The sequence below is a fragment of the Lathyrus oleraceus genome, chromosome 5 (assembly GCF_024323335.1).
Source record: "Lathyrus oleraceus cultivar Zhongwan6 chromosome 5, CAAS_Psat_ZW6_1.0, whole genome shotgun sequence".
Taxonomy (NCBI): domain Eukaryota; kingdom Viridiplantae; phylum Streptophyta; class Magnoliopsida; order Fabales; family Fabaceae; genus Lathyrus; species Lathyrus oleraceus.
In genome coordinates, this window is record NC_066583.1 from 103,881,140 (window position 1) to 103,900,409 (window position 19,270).

The 19,270-nt window shown below is 34.2% G+C and overlaps 1 protein-coding gene and 1 non-coding gene across 2 annotated transcripts; both read left to right on the forward strand.

Moving 5' to 3' along the window:
- The first annotated feature begins 5,613 nt into the window (after positions 1 to 5,613).
- On the forward strand, positions 5,614 to 7,230 carry LOC127087981 (uncharacterized). The gene is made up of 3 exons (XM_051028897.1): positions 5,614 to 6,343; positions 6,447 to 6,493; positions 6,599 to 7,230. The coding sequence occupies exons 1-3, from the start codon at positions 5,862 to 5,864 to the stop codon at positions 7,093 to 7,095; spliced, it is 1,026 nt and encodes a 341-aa protein (XP_050884854.1). The 5' UTR covers positions 5,614 to 5,861; the 3' UTR covers positions 7,096 to 7,230.
- A 3,860-nt stretch (positions 7,231 to 11,090) lies between these two features.
- LOC127089040 (small nucleolar RNA R71) lies at positions 11,091 to 11,197 on the forward strand. Its single transcript, XR_007790820.1, has one exon. It is a non-coding gene; the product is annotated as a small nucleolar RNA R71 (small nucleolar RNA).
- Positions 11,198 to 19,270: the final 8,073 nt, after the last annotated feature.

Consider the following 19,270-nt stretch of genomic DNA (forward strand, 5'->3'; position numbering starts at 1 on the left):
GCTAGCCTCGAAGCTATACGCCTTTTACTAGCTTTTGCATGCTCTAAAAATTTCAAATTATTTCAAATAGACGTGAAAAGTGCTTTCCTTGATGGTTATATAAATGAAGAAGTGTATGTCTCACAACCTCCCAGTTTTGAAAATCATGAGTATCCTAACCATGTTTTTAAACTAAAATGAGCTTTGTATGGTCTCAAACAAGCCCCTAGGGTTTGGTATGAATGAAAAAGTAAGTTTCTACTTGATCAAGGATACTTTAGAGGGAAGGTTGATACAAAACTTTCTATAAAACGTCAAAGAAAACATATTCTCCTTGTTCATATTTATGTTGATGATATAATATTTGGTTCTACTAACATGTAATTGGTCAAAGAGTTCTCAAAGCTAATGCAGGGAGAATTTGAAATGAGTCTAATAGAAGGATTTTCTTACTTTCTCAGACTTCAAATCAAGCAGCTCAAAGAAGGGAAGTTTGTGTGTCAAATAAAATATTGTTGAAACTTTCTTAAACACTTTAGAATGGTAGATGAAAAGTCAACCAACACTTCAATACTAGGGAACTTGGACAGAGATGAAAATGGTAAGGATGTTGACATCAAAAGGTATAGAGGTATGATTTAATCTCTTTATAGCTTACCGCATCTAGGAATGAAATTATGTTTAGTGTGTGCATGTGAGCTCAATATCATTTTGTTTATAAGGAATGACATTTAAGAGTTGTAAAGCGCATCCTTAGATATCTTCATGGTACATCTAAGTATGGGCTTTATTTTTCCAAAGGTAGCGATTATAGTTCAGTTGGTTATTCCAATTCCTATTTTAACGGTTGTAAATCAGATAGGAAGAGTACTAGTGGAGTTTGCAACCTGTTTTTAAACTCCTTAGTTAGTTGGCATAGCAAGAAGCAAGTCTTTGTTGCTTTGTCAACTGCTGAGTCAGAATTTGTCACAATCGGTAGTTGTTATGCTCAAATTATATGGATCAAACAACAACTGCTTGACTTCGATATCAAACATCAACGTATTCCAATAACATGGGAAAATACTAGTGCGATCAATCTAACCAAAAACCCGATGTTACACTCTCGTACTAAACATATTGAGATACGTCACCATTTCCTATACAACCATGTTGAAGCAATGTCGTTTTTGAACATGTTGATAGCAAAAATAAAATTGCAGACATTTTCATAAAACCTCTTACGACTGAGCCATTTTTCAATATTCGATGAGAATTGAGCATTCACGATATCTCAAACCTTTCCTAAAATATTTTGCTGCATGCACTCTTTAAGATTGTTTCAACATTCGTTAGAAAGTTCAATTTCATGTGAGTTCATCATTTGTCTCTCATTCTATGAGGTATTATCATTTCACTTATTTCTTTGTTCGTAAGTTTTTATTTAATGTGTTGCTTATATGTCTCTTACATGTGATTACATGTTTATGTTCCAAAAATGTGTGATATATTTGATGAATGATACATTTCATGTATATTCACTTCCAAAAATTTCATTGTTAAACCATGTGTTTTCAATTTATATGTTTATAGTGATTTCATGTTATTATGTCATTCTCATATATGTTTCGTGTTATTATGTTTTCACACTAGAAGCATTTTTGAATATATTGGTGTTTTGAGTATGTTATTTATCAACTCTTGCATAAATGTGTTTATTTATGTTTATGCATTCTACACTTTAACGTCATTCTAATGCAATGTGAGTGCATGTTATCATTGAACAATTTATCTTTCTAATGCCTCTGAGTGTTATAGATGTTATCATTGAACAATTTATCCTTCCCTAAACACCTCTCCACAACCATTGGTTTTTTCTCTACCAACGCCATTAGCATTAAGGCCAATTTTAGTGAAAATTTCCCAACAATCAGCAGTAGTCGTTCTGAACCTCTTAGTTTCAGGTGTTTCATTATCACCTTTAATATTTTCATTGTCACACTCCAAATCCACCACAAGAATTTCACCTTTAACCATTTATCAATCCATTTGATGCCTTCACCCATGAATCCAAATAGTTCAAATCTAGAAAGGTTGAGTTAAAGCTTACCTTAAATGTATGTGCCTTTGGAGACGAAGAGCAACAAACATAAGTAGTAGCTTGGATGATTAAATAGAACGATAGTGGAGTGGAGGGATAAGCACGGTAGAAGATGAAATAAATGAAAGAAACCTAGTTTTGGAAGGATGGAATAAGATTATATAGATCATCTCTATAAAATTTAACATCAATCAAAAATCCATTATTTGATTGAAAGCTATTATCATATAGATCATCTCTATAAAATTTAACATCAATCGAAAATCATTTGATATGTCAACGAGATGCATAAAAATTAACTTCTTACAAAACTTTTAAAAAACCCGTTAATTTTGATCCTTCTCAATCCAACAGTGGAGTTTATATAGATGATATATATGATAATACATTTCAATCCAATGGTGGATTTTATTATACGGATATGTGGCAAAGAGTTATCGGAGGTGTCATATTACTAAGTTTGATACGTTTTGATCATGTACGATGTTGTTTTGTGGGGGTTTAGAGGACCTGCTCAATGAGGTGAAAGGCTATGTATACATTTTATTTGCTTGTGCATAAGCGTATCAGTTAAGATTTGTATGGCTTAAGATCCAAACTCAAATCCAAACTCAGTTAAAACGGGTTTTCTCCGTTAAATTTGGAATATGTTTGAGTGGATACCCGCGGGTACGATATATATATATATATATATATATATATATATATATATATATATATATATATATAATATATATATATATATATATATATATATATATATATATATATATGGAACATTTATTTTTTTATCAATAAAGAGAAGAAAAAAATTAGTGGATTGATCTCCTCAATGCACTATCCTATTTTCATTCTAAGTGAAAAAAAATTTATAGCAAAAATCCTGCAGGAAAAACTCACCCCGTTTGCCCCATCTTTTAAACGGGTTAGGCGAGGCAGATCAACTTAAAGCATCAAGCCAAAAACATCGGCTCGCCCCGACTCGTCAAAATTGGTGGTTGAAACGGGCCCAACCCATTTTTCTATCCCTAATCATGAGTGAGCTTGACGATCATCATACTGAGTTCAACCTTTATTTGGCGTAACATTTTAATTTATAGGGTCAAAAGTCTTTTCACTTATATGATGAGAGTTGGTCACCCTATCGGTTATGATATCAATGTTGGGTTTTAAAAAGAGTTTAAGACAAAATCAAATTAGACTATTATAACTTTATAAGTTTGGATTGATCGATGAAATCGAATGAAATAAAATAAGTTAATGTTCAATTGTTTGAATTGATAAAAAGATAAAAGAATGAAGTGAAACATGAAGAAATTTATTTCATTTTATTTCCTCACTTGTATTTATTTTTCCCCCCACCAATTTGGGAGGAATACCTTTTTTTTATAATATTTTTTAAATAATCATGTTTTCCAACTAAAATACTAAAATACTAAAATAACCATGTTTCCCCACTATTTTCTAAAATACACATGTTAAAAAAAAAATCCAATGCAAAGCTCATGCCAATTGAATCGGCACATCCATTTAAAACTTTAGAAGACAAGTTAGGCGAATTAACGCCTCAAATGAGCAAAGTCAATCTAATTGGTGCGTCCTCTTTGTTCTTCAAAGGGGGCTCCATATCATCTAACGCTTCCCTTGTTCTATGCTCTTAGATATGTTGTAGTGTGAAGTGTTTTGTTTGTTGTTTGTGTTGTTGTTTTAGGAGTGCTTGTGTTTGTTTTGTTGTAACCAAAAATTGTTATATCTATTAAATTCCAAGGTTACAAAAAATTTAACAACATAATAAATTATCATTTAGAACTTGTTCTAACATTGGGACAATGTTTTAGTGTGTTTTCGGGATAACATCATATACCATACTTTCTTTCCAATTTGTTAGCCATATCCATTTTAGTTCTAATACGCATATTATTGGGGCAATCCCTTTTCTTTCTTCTCATATTTTCGTTGTGCCAAATTACATCTCCTTGATATGTAGGCCAATATTTATCTTTTTCTCCCACTGGGAAGCTATTGTTGTATACACCAAATGAGTTTGCGACTTTATAAACGACAAATAGATGCAAGAAAGTGTCTTGGCGAACAGTTGAACATGCCGCAATAACATGGGAGCAAGGCATACAGACGACTTGAAACTTTTCGCAGTCCTACCAACCTCTGTAGTTCGATAAGATCGTATCCTATTAGCCTCCTCTCATTATGATCCATTGTCACATCTACACTAAAACTGTAGTTATGGCGATCAAATCTTGTAACCACATGTGTGCTAGCTTTGATAGTTTCCTCCTTCATAACTTTCACTGAACAATTGCCCCGATTTTAACACCAAACTCCATTTTTTTGCCTCTGATCGCAACAATTATCCCAACCTAAAATAGGTTTCTCTCACCAACACGGTTATGGATAGGTATCTAATGCCTTTGAGGACAGTGTTCATTAATTACACATTTATCTTTGATTTCCTGCACGAAGTTTTGTGCAATATGTCTAATGGAGTAGACACGTGTAAAAGGAGGATTTTGCCAACCATTATCAGGATTATTGTATCCACTCTAAATAGATGCATGTCTGTGTGAAATCAAACAAAGGTTGGACTGTGGAGCAACATGTATTATGATATTTTTGAAAAACTTCAACCACCACAAGTCTCACCTTCAACTAGAGCGAAACAACAAGAAAGATATTATTGTTGTCGTCTTCGTGCCACTACCATAGATCAATGACAACAGAGTTTGTGTCTGAAAAAAGGTATTTAGTCGACCCACACCAACAAGATTCAACATCTGATGCCCAACAAAATCACCAAACCACTTACACATAACTCCCTACCCAACAAAGTTACCAATCCACAACCAATACATGTCACACACCTAACCACAAAACCAAGGGCATACCCCATACCACCAATAACCACATGATTATAATCAAAACACCCAACAAATATATTTCGCCAACACATCCTACCATAACTAAAACACCCAAGAAACATATGACACAAATACTTCCCACTATAGCCAAAACACTCAAACATCACAACACCAAAACACGTAACAAACATATGACTACCAAACACCACAACAACCATTTCTTCCTTTCCCAATAAAGCACTCCCAACAATGTCGCCATTTAATGGACCATGCCGCCCACCAATAATCCCAACAACCCAAACAACACAACCAAACTTCAACAACTTGGACAAATATGATTATTTAAAAAAAATCATTTTTATTTCATTAAATCATAAAATATATAAATAATCAAATCAAATTTTTATTCCACTCGATTCAGTTCCGCTCCATTTCACTCTATTTGATCCCACTCTGCTCCATTTATTTTAAAATATTCAAATATAAGAGCAAGCATGCAAGTGAAATTACAATTCCTAATTATACATGAGGTATACAAGTTCTCTTATTTATACTTATAGATTGTTCAACATTGTTTTTTCTTTTAGAAGACTTCTAACTTACTATTGACACACCAACAGGTAAGTAAGATGACCCATATAACTAATTATTTTAAAGATTTTTTGATGAAGATGCTGTCTCCAATTTTAGTTGTAGGGTTAACTTTTGTCTTTTTAGTAATGATATAAGAGGAGCTTAGAAGTGCAAGAGACATAAGAGAAGGTAAAGACTGGATTAGTAATTTCTTATATCTCTGTTATTGCTTACTTGCAGTGTTCCAATCTGTCAGATATCCAAATTTATTGCTCTGCACCTTATCACACCCACTATTAACTATCCTGCATCTTTATATTCTCATTCTTTTCTTTATCAACTACCCTAACTCTATGGCCTCACCATCACCCAAACCACAGAAAAAACTCTCAGAATTTCTAAATGAACGACAAGAACCTTTCATCCTAGAACTCTACTTATTAGAAAGATCAAATTCCTCAAAAACATTTACTTCAACTTCACCCAAGAGTTTCGAAAAACCTTCCAGCTCTCGCTTCTTAAACAAAAAGAGAAAACCTCTCTTTCCATTTTGTAAAATTTTAACATGTGTACACAAGAAGAAGCTTCCAGCAGCAATCAAGAATTCCCACACTACAAGCAATAAAGAATTCCCACACTACGAAGCTAACAATAACAACGTTGATCGAACACAAACAGCTATCGAAACAGATCGTTTCTCGGCTTCCAGAAGCTCCACCGTGTTCCATTCATGCTCAGATATTGATGATGAAGAAGAAAGAACTCCGTTTTCGTCTCACAAATATCATAATCCTCTGTTTTCTTCAGACAGTGTCTGCAACATAGGAATGCAAAGGTATGAAACTAACTCAAATTCTGATTTACGTAAAACTTTGAATTTGAGTATCTAATAAAAAGACATGTTAATTAATTTATGTTACCCTTATGATCAAATTAAGCCAGCAAGATACCGACAACATAAAGTGCCACCAGAGATGCATAAAAGGTAAAGTTAATTTAATTTTGTTACTGTTCCAACTTTTGTTTATGTATTATGTTAATACATGTGTGTAACTGTTTTTATTAATAATAGTTTTTGATTATGTATCAGTGTGTGTGACACATGAAACATTGAATAAGGATGTTCGTGTTTGCGGTGTGGCTGTGCCTAAGAAAATCACGGAGGAATCTCTATTATCAGCTGCTATATTTAGTTCACTTATTCAAACAGCAAAGAAAGATCAGAAGAACTATACTAAACAACTGAGACAGATTCTTGAACATAAAAGAGTGCTGTACAAGACAAAGAAGCTATTATTTGATTGTGTGAAGGAATTCACCAAAACTATGAAGAAAAAAGATTGTAAGAAATTGATGGGAGGTGAAAAGTTGGGGAAGATAATATGGAAAAGAAGAGAAGAAGGTGGTGGAAATTATGAGAGAAATATTACTAATTTGCTGAATTTGGATTACTTGGATTCAATTAATGAATGGAGTGAGTTTAAGACAGAGATGAAAGATATTAGTATTGAGATTGCTGATGCAATTTTGGAACGTGTAATGAAGGATGAAACTGATATTTTGCTACCAACTACACAACAAACTTAATTTATGTTGATGTAATATTTCATACCATAAACTTAAATGATGCGTTGCTTTCTTTCTATTTCGAATTGAAAATATGAAACATCAAACGTGTTTGAAAGGATTCAAAATGGAATAATATATATTTTGATGATTCTATTGTTTTGGTTGGTTGGAAAGGTGTTGTCATCATGTGAGTGAAGTTTAAATATATCCTTTAGATAAACAGTTTTATATATTTTTATAGAAAAATTTGAAGCGGTTACTTTTTGTTGTTGAATCGGTTATTATTGAAAGACATAAATGTACATAGGATATGGACATTTAAACTACTAGACAAGTCTATCAAATCAAAATGAGTATTATATGGTTACTTTGAAACTGAAATTAGCTTTGTGGGGACAAAGTTATGATGATGCCTTCACCCAATACAGCCGCTTCCATTCAGCTATTAACCTTTCCATTAAAGATGTGTTTTGCTTTCATAAGCCCCTGCATAGTTGACCTTGGAGTATTATACATAGATTCATCAAAGGAGATACTTTTGGCTCAGCAGTCAGTTGTGATATAGTGATAGGGGATAAAGTGAAAAAGTTATAATAGAAACGCACTTAACAGAATATACGGTGTAGATGTGTAAAAAAATAAATAATAATAAAATGGATGATGTGTAATTGTGTGCAGGGATATATTACTTTAAAAGATTAATTATTATACATTGTCATAGTAAAAAAATTTATATTATCGATTTATCATCATCATCTGTTTGCATTATTTTATAAATTTTTAAAATAACAGTCAAATTTGTTTTAATATCCAATATCTATGATTAATTGACGGTGTAAAATCCTTTTATACTGTCGGTGTATATCAATTAAATTCTTACTTTAATTAGCATAAATATAATTTGTTTTTTTATGACGTGGCTTTGATGTGGTTAGGTGTTGACAACTAATAAAAATTGTCTCCAAAAAGATGGGTGTTTGTATTATTAAGATTTAACTTTTTGTCATTTGGTATCTAAATCTTTAGTGTAATACCTATTATCATTAAGTTGAAACAAATATATTTTTCATTTTTATTTCATTATATTCTTTGTAGAAGTTAGAAGGTGGATATAAATTTTTACTATCATGACTATTTTTTAACAAAGCGAAAGAGAGTGACGTTTTATTGTAATAATTATATTTAAGAACTTTATAGTTAGAGGTCTTATTTGCATGATATATGTTACTAATGCTTATAACATTATTCTTAGATTCATAACCTAGAACAAATTTTTTATAAGATGCTCTTCGATTACTTAGAAAAAATATTTAAATTATGTATTCCTTTGGTAAACTTAGTGTATTATGTAGATCATCAATTTCATTTTTCAAAACACTGCATTATTCATATTTTGTAGGTTTAACACCTCATGAGAAGGGGATTAAGGGGAATAAGAGCTTCAAAATAAAATACATTGTTTCTCTCTAAGGCTATCTATTTATTCCAACATATTTTTATATTATTTTTCAAGTAAGGAGATAGTAGTTTTAGAAATAGAAACAAGATGTTTTAATGTACCGAATCCTTATCTAACTTTTTATAAACGGGAAATAACTCATTGTAAGTAAATTCAAAAGTTAGATTATTTATCTTATTTTCTGTGTAGATTATCATGAGACATAAGTAGGTTTCTTCTTCTTGTTCAGACTCATTGGAGGAGTCCATGTTGTTATCGTCCCATGAAATGTAAGCTTTTTCCGAGTCTTTTTATGGTATTTTTTATCTTCTAGATTTTCTTTGATTTTCAGGACATTCAAGCTTTATTTGAATTTTCTTTACATGGGAAGTAAGTCGAAAGGATATTTGATCTTTCTTAACTTTTCTTGTGGAATTTTGGAGTTTGTTTTTCATGCCATAAAATTCCTTGAATTTTTGAAACACGAGATCCTTGTCTTTATCACTTTTACTTTGATAGTCTTCATCTTCTTACTTCATATTTTTGGCCTTTATAACTTTCAGTGTAAGATTTTTATTATTTTTTCGTCTTCTCTCAGCTTATGTTGTGTAAATTAAAGGTTGTCACATGCAAGTATACATGTATCCTTTAATTGTAGAAAGTGATAATAGTAAAGATATTATACCCACAGGGAGTGAAAGAGGTTTAGGTTGAAATTTGTAAGTATTCTTGTTTAAAATTATCACGAGCAAGATAGCAAAATAATATTTGGAAAACACAAGTTTAGATTGTCTATAAAACGGGACTGAATGTTATAAAGTGAAGGTTTGATTAAATCAAGAGAGGGAATATTGAGATATGATCCATTAATATGCATAGTAGCCAAAATGTGTATATGATGAGATGTGTCGTGTCTCAAAAAGGTTAGAACGTGATCTTTAAGTGTATCTCTATAATATCAAAACATGCATTAATAGGGCAAGGGAACAAATCTCTAAGTCTCACTGATAACCCTAAAATACATCTAGTTTATATTATGAAAATCCTTTACGGTTGTAGCTTTTTATCTCTAAGCAAACTAATTAAGTGATTATATCTATCCTACTTGTTTTAACCACTTTTATTATGAAATCCACTTGTTGTTGGATCTCTCACAATAACAAGCTTTTACCTATTTCTAAGTTGATCATTCAAAGAAACATATTTATAACATTGAATCACATAATAAAACAAGACATTGACATCACGTCATTTTAACATAAATGCAACATTATATTAACTTCACATTGCTTAACAAATAAATGGCTTAGCTCATAATGAGCTTAGTACAAATTACTGAACTGAAATTGATAGGAAACATGCTTAAACAAAAGATGTAGAAGAAATGACAATCTATGAGTAACTTAGAGATTCCTTATGATGCATAATCAATAAGTGATGACTCCAGTCGTGACAGCTTTCATAAATGAGTACTAGAATAGATGAGAAGAAGAGATCTCTCTTTTCTCATAACTCCTCACACTAAAATGGTTCTTGATTACTATTAAGACTACTAAACTCTTTTATGGTGTGTCTTGTAAACCTTAGGCATGACTCCGTTGTGCTTCTCTGAACCAGAAATCATGCCCTTAATGCTCTTATTGTTATTGTTTTCTCTTTGTTCCTCTAAGGTAGTTTCCTTAGTGGATTCTTATTCTGTAGGGGTGTCTTGTGGTGTTAGTTCTCCACTTGACTGTTGACTTGTTTATCCTTCACATTCTTTACCATTCCTTAGTTTGATAACTTTGCAAGTCTCAATATTCTTGGCTCCTGAGGTAGTGGCAGAGGCTTGAATGGAGCTAGGAAAAGTACACATGTTTCTAGAACTAAGGACTGTAGCAATTTTCCCCACTTGGTTCTGGTGGTTTTTAATGCTTGCTCCTTGCGTTTTAAATTGCGTTTTTTCCTCTTGGATGAAGGATTTCAAATTTTTCTCCACCTGGTTATTTCCTTGATTTGCATAATAGTTTGGTGCATAATAACCAGGAGGAACTCACGGTGCTTGAGTTTGTTGTGTCGATTGGGATTTGTTAAGTTGATTTTGAGTGTTGCTCCATGAAAAATTAGGATGGTTGCGCCAACCTGAGTTGTACGTGTTGCTGTAGGGGTTGTTATACTTGTTGTTGCCAACATAATTAACAGACGCGGGTTTGATGAACACTCTCAAAATAAGTGTGTTCCTCCACAATATACACAGGAAACTGTTGTCGCGTTAGTAACCACCTTGATTGGTTCAAGTTTTGCTACTTCAGGGGCAGTCATCATATTTTTCATCATTTGATGAATTTGGGCTACTTGAGCACCAAGAGCATTGGACTTAGAAACTTCATGAACACCAACGAGTTTCTTTGGTGTTTGAATTACCCCAACCCTTGTGACAAGCTTTTGGTAAGTATTGGATGTAATGCTCTTTATCAACTTATATCCATCTTCATAAGATTAGGATAATAAAGCTCCACCATTTGAGGCATCTAACATGTTTCTTAAAGATGGTATCAACCCATTGTAAAATGTTTCAAGTAGTATGTAAATAGGTATCCCATGATGAGGATATTGTCGAAAAAACACCTTGAATCTCTCCTAAGCATAAAACACATACTCATCCTCTCCTTGTCTAAATGAATTAATCTCATTTCTCATCTTGGCATTCTTGACAAGAGGGAAATACTTGGACAATTTTCAGCCAACGAGTTCCAAGTACTTATGAAATTAGGATTTAAGGAATTTAACCAACTCTTGGCTCTACCCTTTAGAGAATATGGAAAGAGCCTTAACTTGAATGCATCATCCATTATGCCTGGAATTTTGAAATTATTGGCCACCTCTAGAATTTTTCTCAAGTGAAAATGACGGTCTTCATTAGAAGATCCAACATACTACCTAATAGCTTGCATCATCTGAAACATCATAGACTTTAAACTCAAACTGAGCAACAATCATCTCAGGCCTAATGATTCCAGTATTCATGGCGTTGGGATCAAAGCATGTGTAGTCTCTGATGTTGTGTGCCTTATCATTAGTTATGCCAATAATGTCAGGTTCATCCATGCTTGCGTCTTCTTGCACCCTACTCTTGAAACTCTTGAGCTTCAGGAATAATATTTCCTTTGTCTGGAAGCTGAGTAGGACATATCAATCTCCTTCATAATCATAATGTTATTTCAGATTAAGGATATTCTTTATATTCTGGGGTTAACATCTTGCGCATGCAGAAGCTCTAAACATGTCGTGCCACCAGAGTACAGGAAACAGTAAAAAGCTCAAATGTTATTATCAAACAAAAATAATCAATATTATAGTTCAAAATACTTCTTCACACTCCCCGACAACGGCACCAAAAGCTTGTTGTGTAAATTAAAGGTTGTCACATACAAGTGGACATGTATGCTTTAATTGTAGCAGGTGATAATAGTAAGGATATTATACCCACATGTAGTGAAAGAGGTTTACATTAAACTTTGTAAGTATACTTGTTTAAAACTAGCATGAGCATGGTAACAAAATAATAGTTGGAAGACACAAGTTTAGATTGTCTATAAAATGGGACACAATGCTATAAAGTAAAGGTTTGATTAAATCAAGAGAGTGAATGTTGAGATGTGATCCATTAATATGCATAGTAGCCAAAATGTGTGTATGGTGAGATGTGTTGTGCCTCAAAAGGTCAGAACTTGATCTTTAAGTGTATCTTTACAACATTAAAACATGCATTAATAGGGCAAGGGAACAAATCTCTAAGTCTCACTTATAACCCTAAAATATGTCTAGTTTATATTTTGGAAATCCTTTATGGTTGTAGCTTCTTATCTCTAAGCAAACTAATTAAGTGAATATCTCTATCCTACTTGTTTCAACCACTTTTATTCTGAAATCCACTTGTTGTTTGATCTCTCACAACAATAAGCTTTTGCCTATTTCTAAGTTGATCATTCAAAGAAACAAATTTATAACATGAAATCACACGATAAAACAAGACACTAACATCACATCATTTTAACATAAAGGCAACATTATATTAACTTCACATTGCTTAACAAACAAATGGTTTAACTCATAATGAGCTTAGTACAAACTTCTAAATTGATGTTGATAGGAAACATACTTAAACAAAAGATGTAAAAGAAATGACAACCTATGAGTAACTTAGAGATCCCTTGTGATGGTTAATCAACAAGTGATGACTTCAGCTGTTCTAGATCTTAACAATGAGTATAAGAATAGATGAGAAGAAGAACTCTCTCTTTACTTACAACTCCTCACACTAAAATGATTCTTGATTACTATTAAGATTACCAAACTCTTTTATGGTGTGTCTGTCCAGCCTTAGGCATGACTCCCTTTTGCTTCTATGAACCATAAATCATGCATTCACTTCTCTTCTTTCTATTGTTTCATCTTTGTTCCTCTAAGGTCGTTTCCTTATTGGTTTCTTGTTTTGAAGGGGTGTCTTGTAGTGTCAGTTATCCACTTGACTATTGACTTGTTGATCTTTCACATTCTTTACCACTCCTTAGTTTGATAACTTTGCAAGTCTCAATATTCTTGGCTCCTGAGGTAGTGGTGTAAGACCCCAATTTTGACCCTAAGATCCCTCATGCTATCTCATCATATGCATTGGCTTTGGGATCACACCTTGGCATCCTCCTTACCCCCTCATTCATGGGGTTTGCATTAGGAAAGATCACCAAGCACATTTGATTGTATTATACTTTATTTTTTATTATTTACTAACCAAAATGCCAAAATATGTCTATGTATAACTTTGTTTCTTTTGTAGGTAGTGTGTGCATCCACCAATGCCTCATCAAGCTCACAATTAAGGTTTGAGACCCTCAGTGAAAGGAGACTAATCAAGAGACGATTCACATTGACTCTCGACATCATATATGGATCCCCATGATCTCCATTTATCATTTTGATCAAGAATTCATCAAGAGTTTGAAGCTTGTTTGCCTTGGAAGCCTTAATTCATCTGGGTCTCTTGTGTGACTTCCTCGACAAGTTTCTTCGTCATCTGATCAAACATTTCAAGGGATACTTCATATTACATAATTTTATGCATATTTGATCCTCTATGAGTCCAAAAGATCAAGATAACTTCAAGTTTGCCAGTTGGTTCATGATGGTTGACCAGAGAAAGTCAATTGGTAAGAACTGGGATTCACTAGACCCTATCTCCTACAATTTTTGTCATATGAAAATGATTCCAAGAGACACGTTACTCCTTAGGACATTACAAACAACTTTCATGTTTAAGTCAAGAGCTAGTTTTTCTTGGAAAGTCATTTTTTATGATGAAAGATCATAGGTCATTTTGTCTGAACCCTAGTTAGAAGGTCAACTTCTAATGACCATTACTTGCTCAATTTTTATGATATGAAGTCCATTAAAGTTTCATGATCAAATTAAAGATGTCCTCTCTAACTTTTATTCTTTTAAGAAATTCAAATTCAACTTGAAAGGGCATGTTCCAAGAGGAAGCATTATAGGTCATTTTGGGCCGTTACCATTGAACAAGAGATTTTTCTAAACTTCTAAAATGCATAACTCCTTCATGACAAATCCAAATAAGGTCAAATTTGTGACCAAATTTTATAGGTTTGAAATATCTACAACTTTTATGAAGGAACTTGTTCCATTTGAACCCATAGAAAAAGTTATTCAAGGTGGAAGAAGTGAACATTTGACTTGGTACTTAGAAAATTTTCAATTATATTTGATTTTCCAAACTTCTACCTCAAAATTCATCATGATCCAAGCTTCAAATGAAAAAGTGTTCAACATGAAAGTTGTTCCCCCTGATCTCACCTTTCCAAAAAGTCCAAAATAACTTCATTTGGCCAAGGTTTGAATGACTTACACATGGCTTTTCTTCGAGGTTCCATTTGGATGAATTTCTTGGCCACTTCTCAATTCCAAATGCATGGCTTCATGTCACACTTTTAGCATTACTCATGATCAACTTTGGATCTTTTGACATCACTTCATGGGCCTATCACACGCCCATGCATCCATGCAAATGAGAATTGCTATTTTTGGCATTTGAATAGAAGTGTGTGGAAATCAATCGCCTAGCCTATAAATACATCACCTCATGCTCAGAATTATGGAGACCTTGCCCAAGCTTTGAACTTGCAATCCTAACCCTCACCATTAGAGGATAAACTTGAAGGTTTTCAATTGAAAATCGAGTTTCAACTTCACTTCAGTTTTGAAGTTGAAACTCCAAGAATCTAAGCCATTCCTTGATCCGTTTCACTTTCTGCAAGCATCTGAAGTCAAGCCAAGGCAAGTTGGACACAAGATCAAGCAAGATTTAAGCTCCCTCGAAGGTGATTTTTCAAAAACTTCATTTCTTTGATTCTCTCTCAATTCTTTACCATTCTCTTTGATTTTTGATTGGCTGAAGTCCTACCAATATAGGCAACAAGATTGAGTTGCTTCGAGGTCAAATCAAAGGAACTCAGTTCATGATCCTTAAAATTTAAATCCCTGTATCTTTTGATACACTTGGAATTGGAGAAAATTGAGGCTAGATTCGAGCTCCTGAGCATTTTCTCTTTGAAATAGTGTCCTTGTGTTTTCATTTTTCATTGAGATGAAGTTGGACCGGTCTGGTGAGGTTCACTGGAGAAGAAGACCGGAGCCCTAACTCCGATGGTGTGTTGACACGCCTCCTGGCCATCAGATCATGTTCAAACATTTTAATCTCATCCACTCCTTTGAATTACCACGCGTACATTACTTTGACTCGAGTCCACCGTGGATAGCGCGTGTGTGGCCATCAGATCTGCCACCTCAATTAATGAGGGAGATCTGATGGCCCTTGTTTTTTCTAATTTCTTTTTATTTTCTGGATTTTCAATTAATCCTTTTATTTTGTTTAATTCATATTAATTTCATGTTTAATCCAAAAAATATGGGACTTTCACCAAAAATCTTTAAATTTCTTCTCTTCCATATTCTGAATTAAAATTATTTTTTGGATTAATTTTGATATTTTTCATGAATTAAGTGTTTTTGTGCATATTTTTAATTGTTTAAAAATATTTCTGCCTTTTCAAAAATAGTGAAATTTTTTGTCTAAGGTCCTTTGACCTTGTTTGACCTAGGATAAATCCTTTGCCCATTTATTTGGTGTTTTGAAGGGATTTTAGGTTTTGACCAAATTAAAATGTATTTTAATTCACTTTTAATTGGATTTTTAATTGATTAATTATTTAAAAATTATGTTGAGCCATTTTTATGTTCTTGTGATGTTTGACTTTCTGTTTGGGCCTTGATCAAGGTTGATTTGAGTTTTGTTGGATCAAAACCATTGGATTTAGGGGATTGATGAAATATACATTTCATCTCCCAAAATGAATGGATGGTTTTGATTTGATGAAACTCCTCCCATGACCAATTTGTGTTTCTATATTCCCTTACCTCTTCTTCTTCATCCCTATTCTTGCCCATTCCCTTATTTGACCAATGAAATCTCTAATGTCTACAGGATAATTGATTCATCAATGACCTTTGTGTCAGATGAATCAATACAAGTATGATTGAGATAGGTCCCTCCCTCTTAATCTTTTCTTTTAGTGTGTGGTATGTTTTAGGAGTTTGGTTCTTCATACCAAATATATAACATGCATTAACACCTAAATTTTTATTGTCTGGCCTCAGATAGTTGTGACTTCTACATAAGTCCAATTACGATTGCTTATCATAGAGCTAAATTTGACCCTAATGGCATAGAATTCTAGTAAGTGAGATTGTAAGTCTCCCATTCTTCATGGTATTATGTAGAGACTTGACCTTTTTTCCTTTCATGAGAGCTAGTGGCATACTTGTTGAATTATCCAAGTTGGAGCCCTTCTCATGAAAGATGTCTTGGTTTAAGGATTCATACTTATGAATGAATGGTTGAGTGTTCTCCAAAGAATGACTTAATCTGAAATTCTGGTATCAGATATAAGATGTCGAAGGTAATGTCACGACACTAATATCTGTTAATACACAATGGATAATAAAATAGAATTGTAAAGCAATCAACACAAGCAATTGTTAACCCAGTTCGGTGCAACTCACCTACGTCTGGGGGCTACCAAGCCAGGAAGGAAATTCACTATCATAGAATTAGTTCAAAGTGAAGGTGAGAAAAACAAGAAAGGGGGGTTTGAATTGTTTTGGAAAATAAGCGATTTTTCAGAATAAGAACACACAGGAGTTTATACTGGTTCGCTTATAACACAAAGCTACTCCAGTCCACCCGGCCAAGGTGATTTCGCCTTCAAAAAGGACTTAATCCACTAATCTTGAAAGATTAATACAACCAACGTCTAAGAGAAAGATGTCTTAGTCCTCCCAAGTATACAGACTACGCAGAGTCACTTGAGGAACAAAATCAGTTAAGTAAAAAGAATTGTAATCTAAAGGTGCTTCTAAGGTAAAGCAAATATTACAGCAATTTGAGCAAACAAGAATTTTTCACGTATGAGCAACAACTCGTGAAAGACTAAGAGAGAGAGTAAAGTATTTCTGTGCGTTCAGGTGTCTCTCAATGAGGTTCGCCGTCCTTTATATAGAGGTGAAATGACCGTTGTAGTGATGGCAGATATTTTGTCTTGATGAGAGTTTAATGCCATAACTTCTGTTGTTTCTTGCCAAAACAGGTTTGTCTCCCTGAATAACTTCTTTCCAAATATGGTTTCTTTCCCTTTGAAGTTGTAGTTGCCGTTACTCTTTCTGGATATGGAAGTTCTTTGTCAGAGTCTGTGTTACTCTGTTAATCTGAGATCTTTGGGATGTGACTTCAGAGCTTCTGATAGTCCTGTTCTTTTAGATCCTCAGCGTTGATTCAAGAGGAACTTTAGAGCTTCTGATATTCTACTATGCTGTTTTGCTCAGAGTCAGAACTTCTAGAGCACATTTTCCTCTTTCAGATGTTTCTGATCTTCTGGTACTCTGTATCTGATTTGATTCTGTATCTGATAAAGCGATCAGATTCCTTTGTTCTTGTTCAGAGTCCTGCACAGTTAGACACTTTTCGTTAGAGTGCCATTTTTGGTTTCATCCTTTGTTATCATCAAAATCCTGGAATCTGTTGTAGAACTATTTTTGTTCTTACAATCTCCCCCTTTTTGATGATGACAAAACAAACTCAAATGACAGATGAAACATTCAGATATAAGAGTTTATCAGATCAGATAGAAGTGAGCTCCCCCTGAGATAGGCTAGGGAGTTCAGAAGTTCTTACCAGAGCTTCCAAGCAATGAAGTTTCTAGTTACCTTTCTGCAATTTTCTAAGTCAAGTAGTGTTAGATAGATTTTTATTGAATAGTATGTTTGCAGAGTACTTAAGGATTTAGACAATTTTTCATCAGAGCTGTTTGATTTCTCCCCCTTTTTGTCAGAATCAAAAAGACTTAAACAGTTAATAAGCAGGAAGAAAAAAAAAAAATATATATATATATATATATATATATATATATATATATATATATATATATATATATATATATATATATCCAGATAAGAGAAAAACATCAGAGACAAAACATAAAGCAACAAGAAAAAAGTCCTAGGTGCCTAAGGGTTGGGAGGAGGAGGCATCCTCTGAAGCAGTTGGGTCAACAGATTCTGGATGTTGGCGTTGATTGTGTCCTGTTGATCCAATCTGGCTCGGACTTCCTTCTGCTATTTCTGAAGCTCCTCAAGGGTTTTGAGAACCAGAGGGGCAAATGTAGAGGACTCCCCATGAGTAAGAGCATTCTGGTCTTCAGCGGCTTTAGCTTCAGCTTCAGCAACAACTTTTGCTTCAGCTTCAGCAGCAACAACATCATCAGCTAGAGCTTTGGCTTCAGCTTCCCTTACCCTTTGAAGTTCTTCTTGTCTTGCTCTTTCTTCTGCTTCCCTTCTGGCTTCTTCTCAGCTTCTCTGGCTAGGCGCTTCTGTAGTCTTGCCTCAACGTCTCTAATAAAGTCGTGTCTGACTTGCTCAGAGAGGTTCTTCAGCTTAAAGGCCTCAGAGGTCATCCAGCCAATGACTCTGTTCTAGTGTGTCCTAACAGAGGAAGGATCATCACTGATGCCAGAGTTTGTGGACAGGGACTTAACCTTTTCCACTGATGCTTCTGCAAACAACATAATTGCCTCTTCTAAGGTTGGCAGGGAGTGGTCAGGTTCAGATGGTAGAGGTGAGGAAGTGGGAGGGCTTAGGTTGAGAGTTTGAGGTTCAGCGGAAGTGTTTGGAGGGGTAATGTCAGAGACGTTGGGGTCAGAGGGTTGAACGCCAGATGGAGTGACGGTTGGTTGTTCTGTGGGTGGTGAGGTAACTTCAGGTTCAGGTGGAGGTTGTTGTGGTTGTTGTGAGTCAAGGTTTTGAGTCTGAAGTTGGGCTAGAGTGGGAGAGGCGGGGTCAGAGAATTCTGTGTCAGATGAGATGATACAGTAAGGAGGTGGTTCTAGGGTTGAAGATGAGGAGGTGGTTTCATTCATTTGTTCAGCTTCAGATATGGGTAAGGAGGTATTGGCGAGGTTAAATTTTAGGAGTGGTTGAGATGTTCTGGTCGTTGAAGGAGGGGTTTCAGATGGGGTGTATAGAGGTGTTAGTAGAGGGATAGAAGAAGCAAGTTGCTGTACAGAAGGAGCAGGAGAGGCAGACTTACCAGAAGACTCATGCAGAGGTGCTGAAGGTCTTGATTCCGAGGATTCTCCTAGCTTCGCTTTCTTC

Bases quoted from the DNA above. Each gene is read 5' to 3' on its own strand.
- LOC127087981 (XM_051028897.1), top strand. From the start codon at position 5,862: ATGGCCTCACCATCACCCAAACCACAGAAAAAACTCTCAGAATTTCTA. The intron at 6,344-6,446 runs GTATGAAACTAA...GATCAAATTAAG, and splicing joins TGCAACATAGGAATGCAAAG to CCAGCAAGATACCGACAACA. The intron at 6,494-6,598 runs GTAAAGTTAATT...ATTATGTATCAG, and splicing joins CCACCAGAGATGCATAAAAG to TGTGTGTGACACATGAAACA.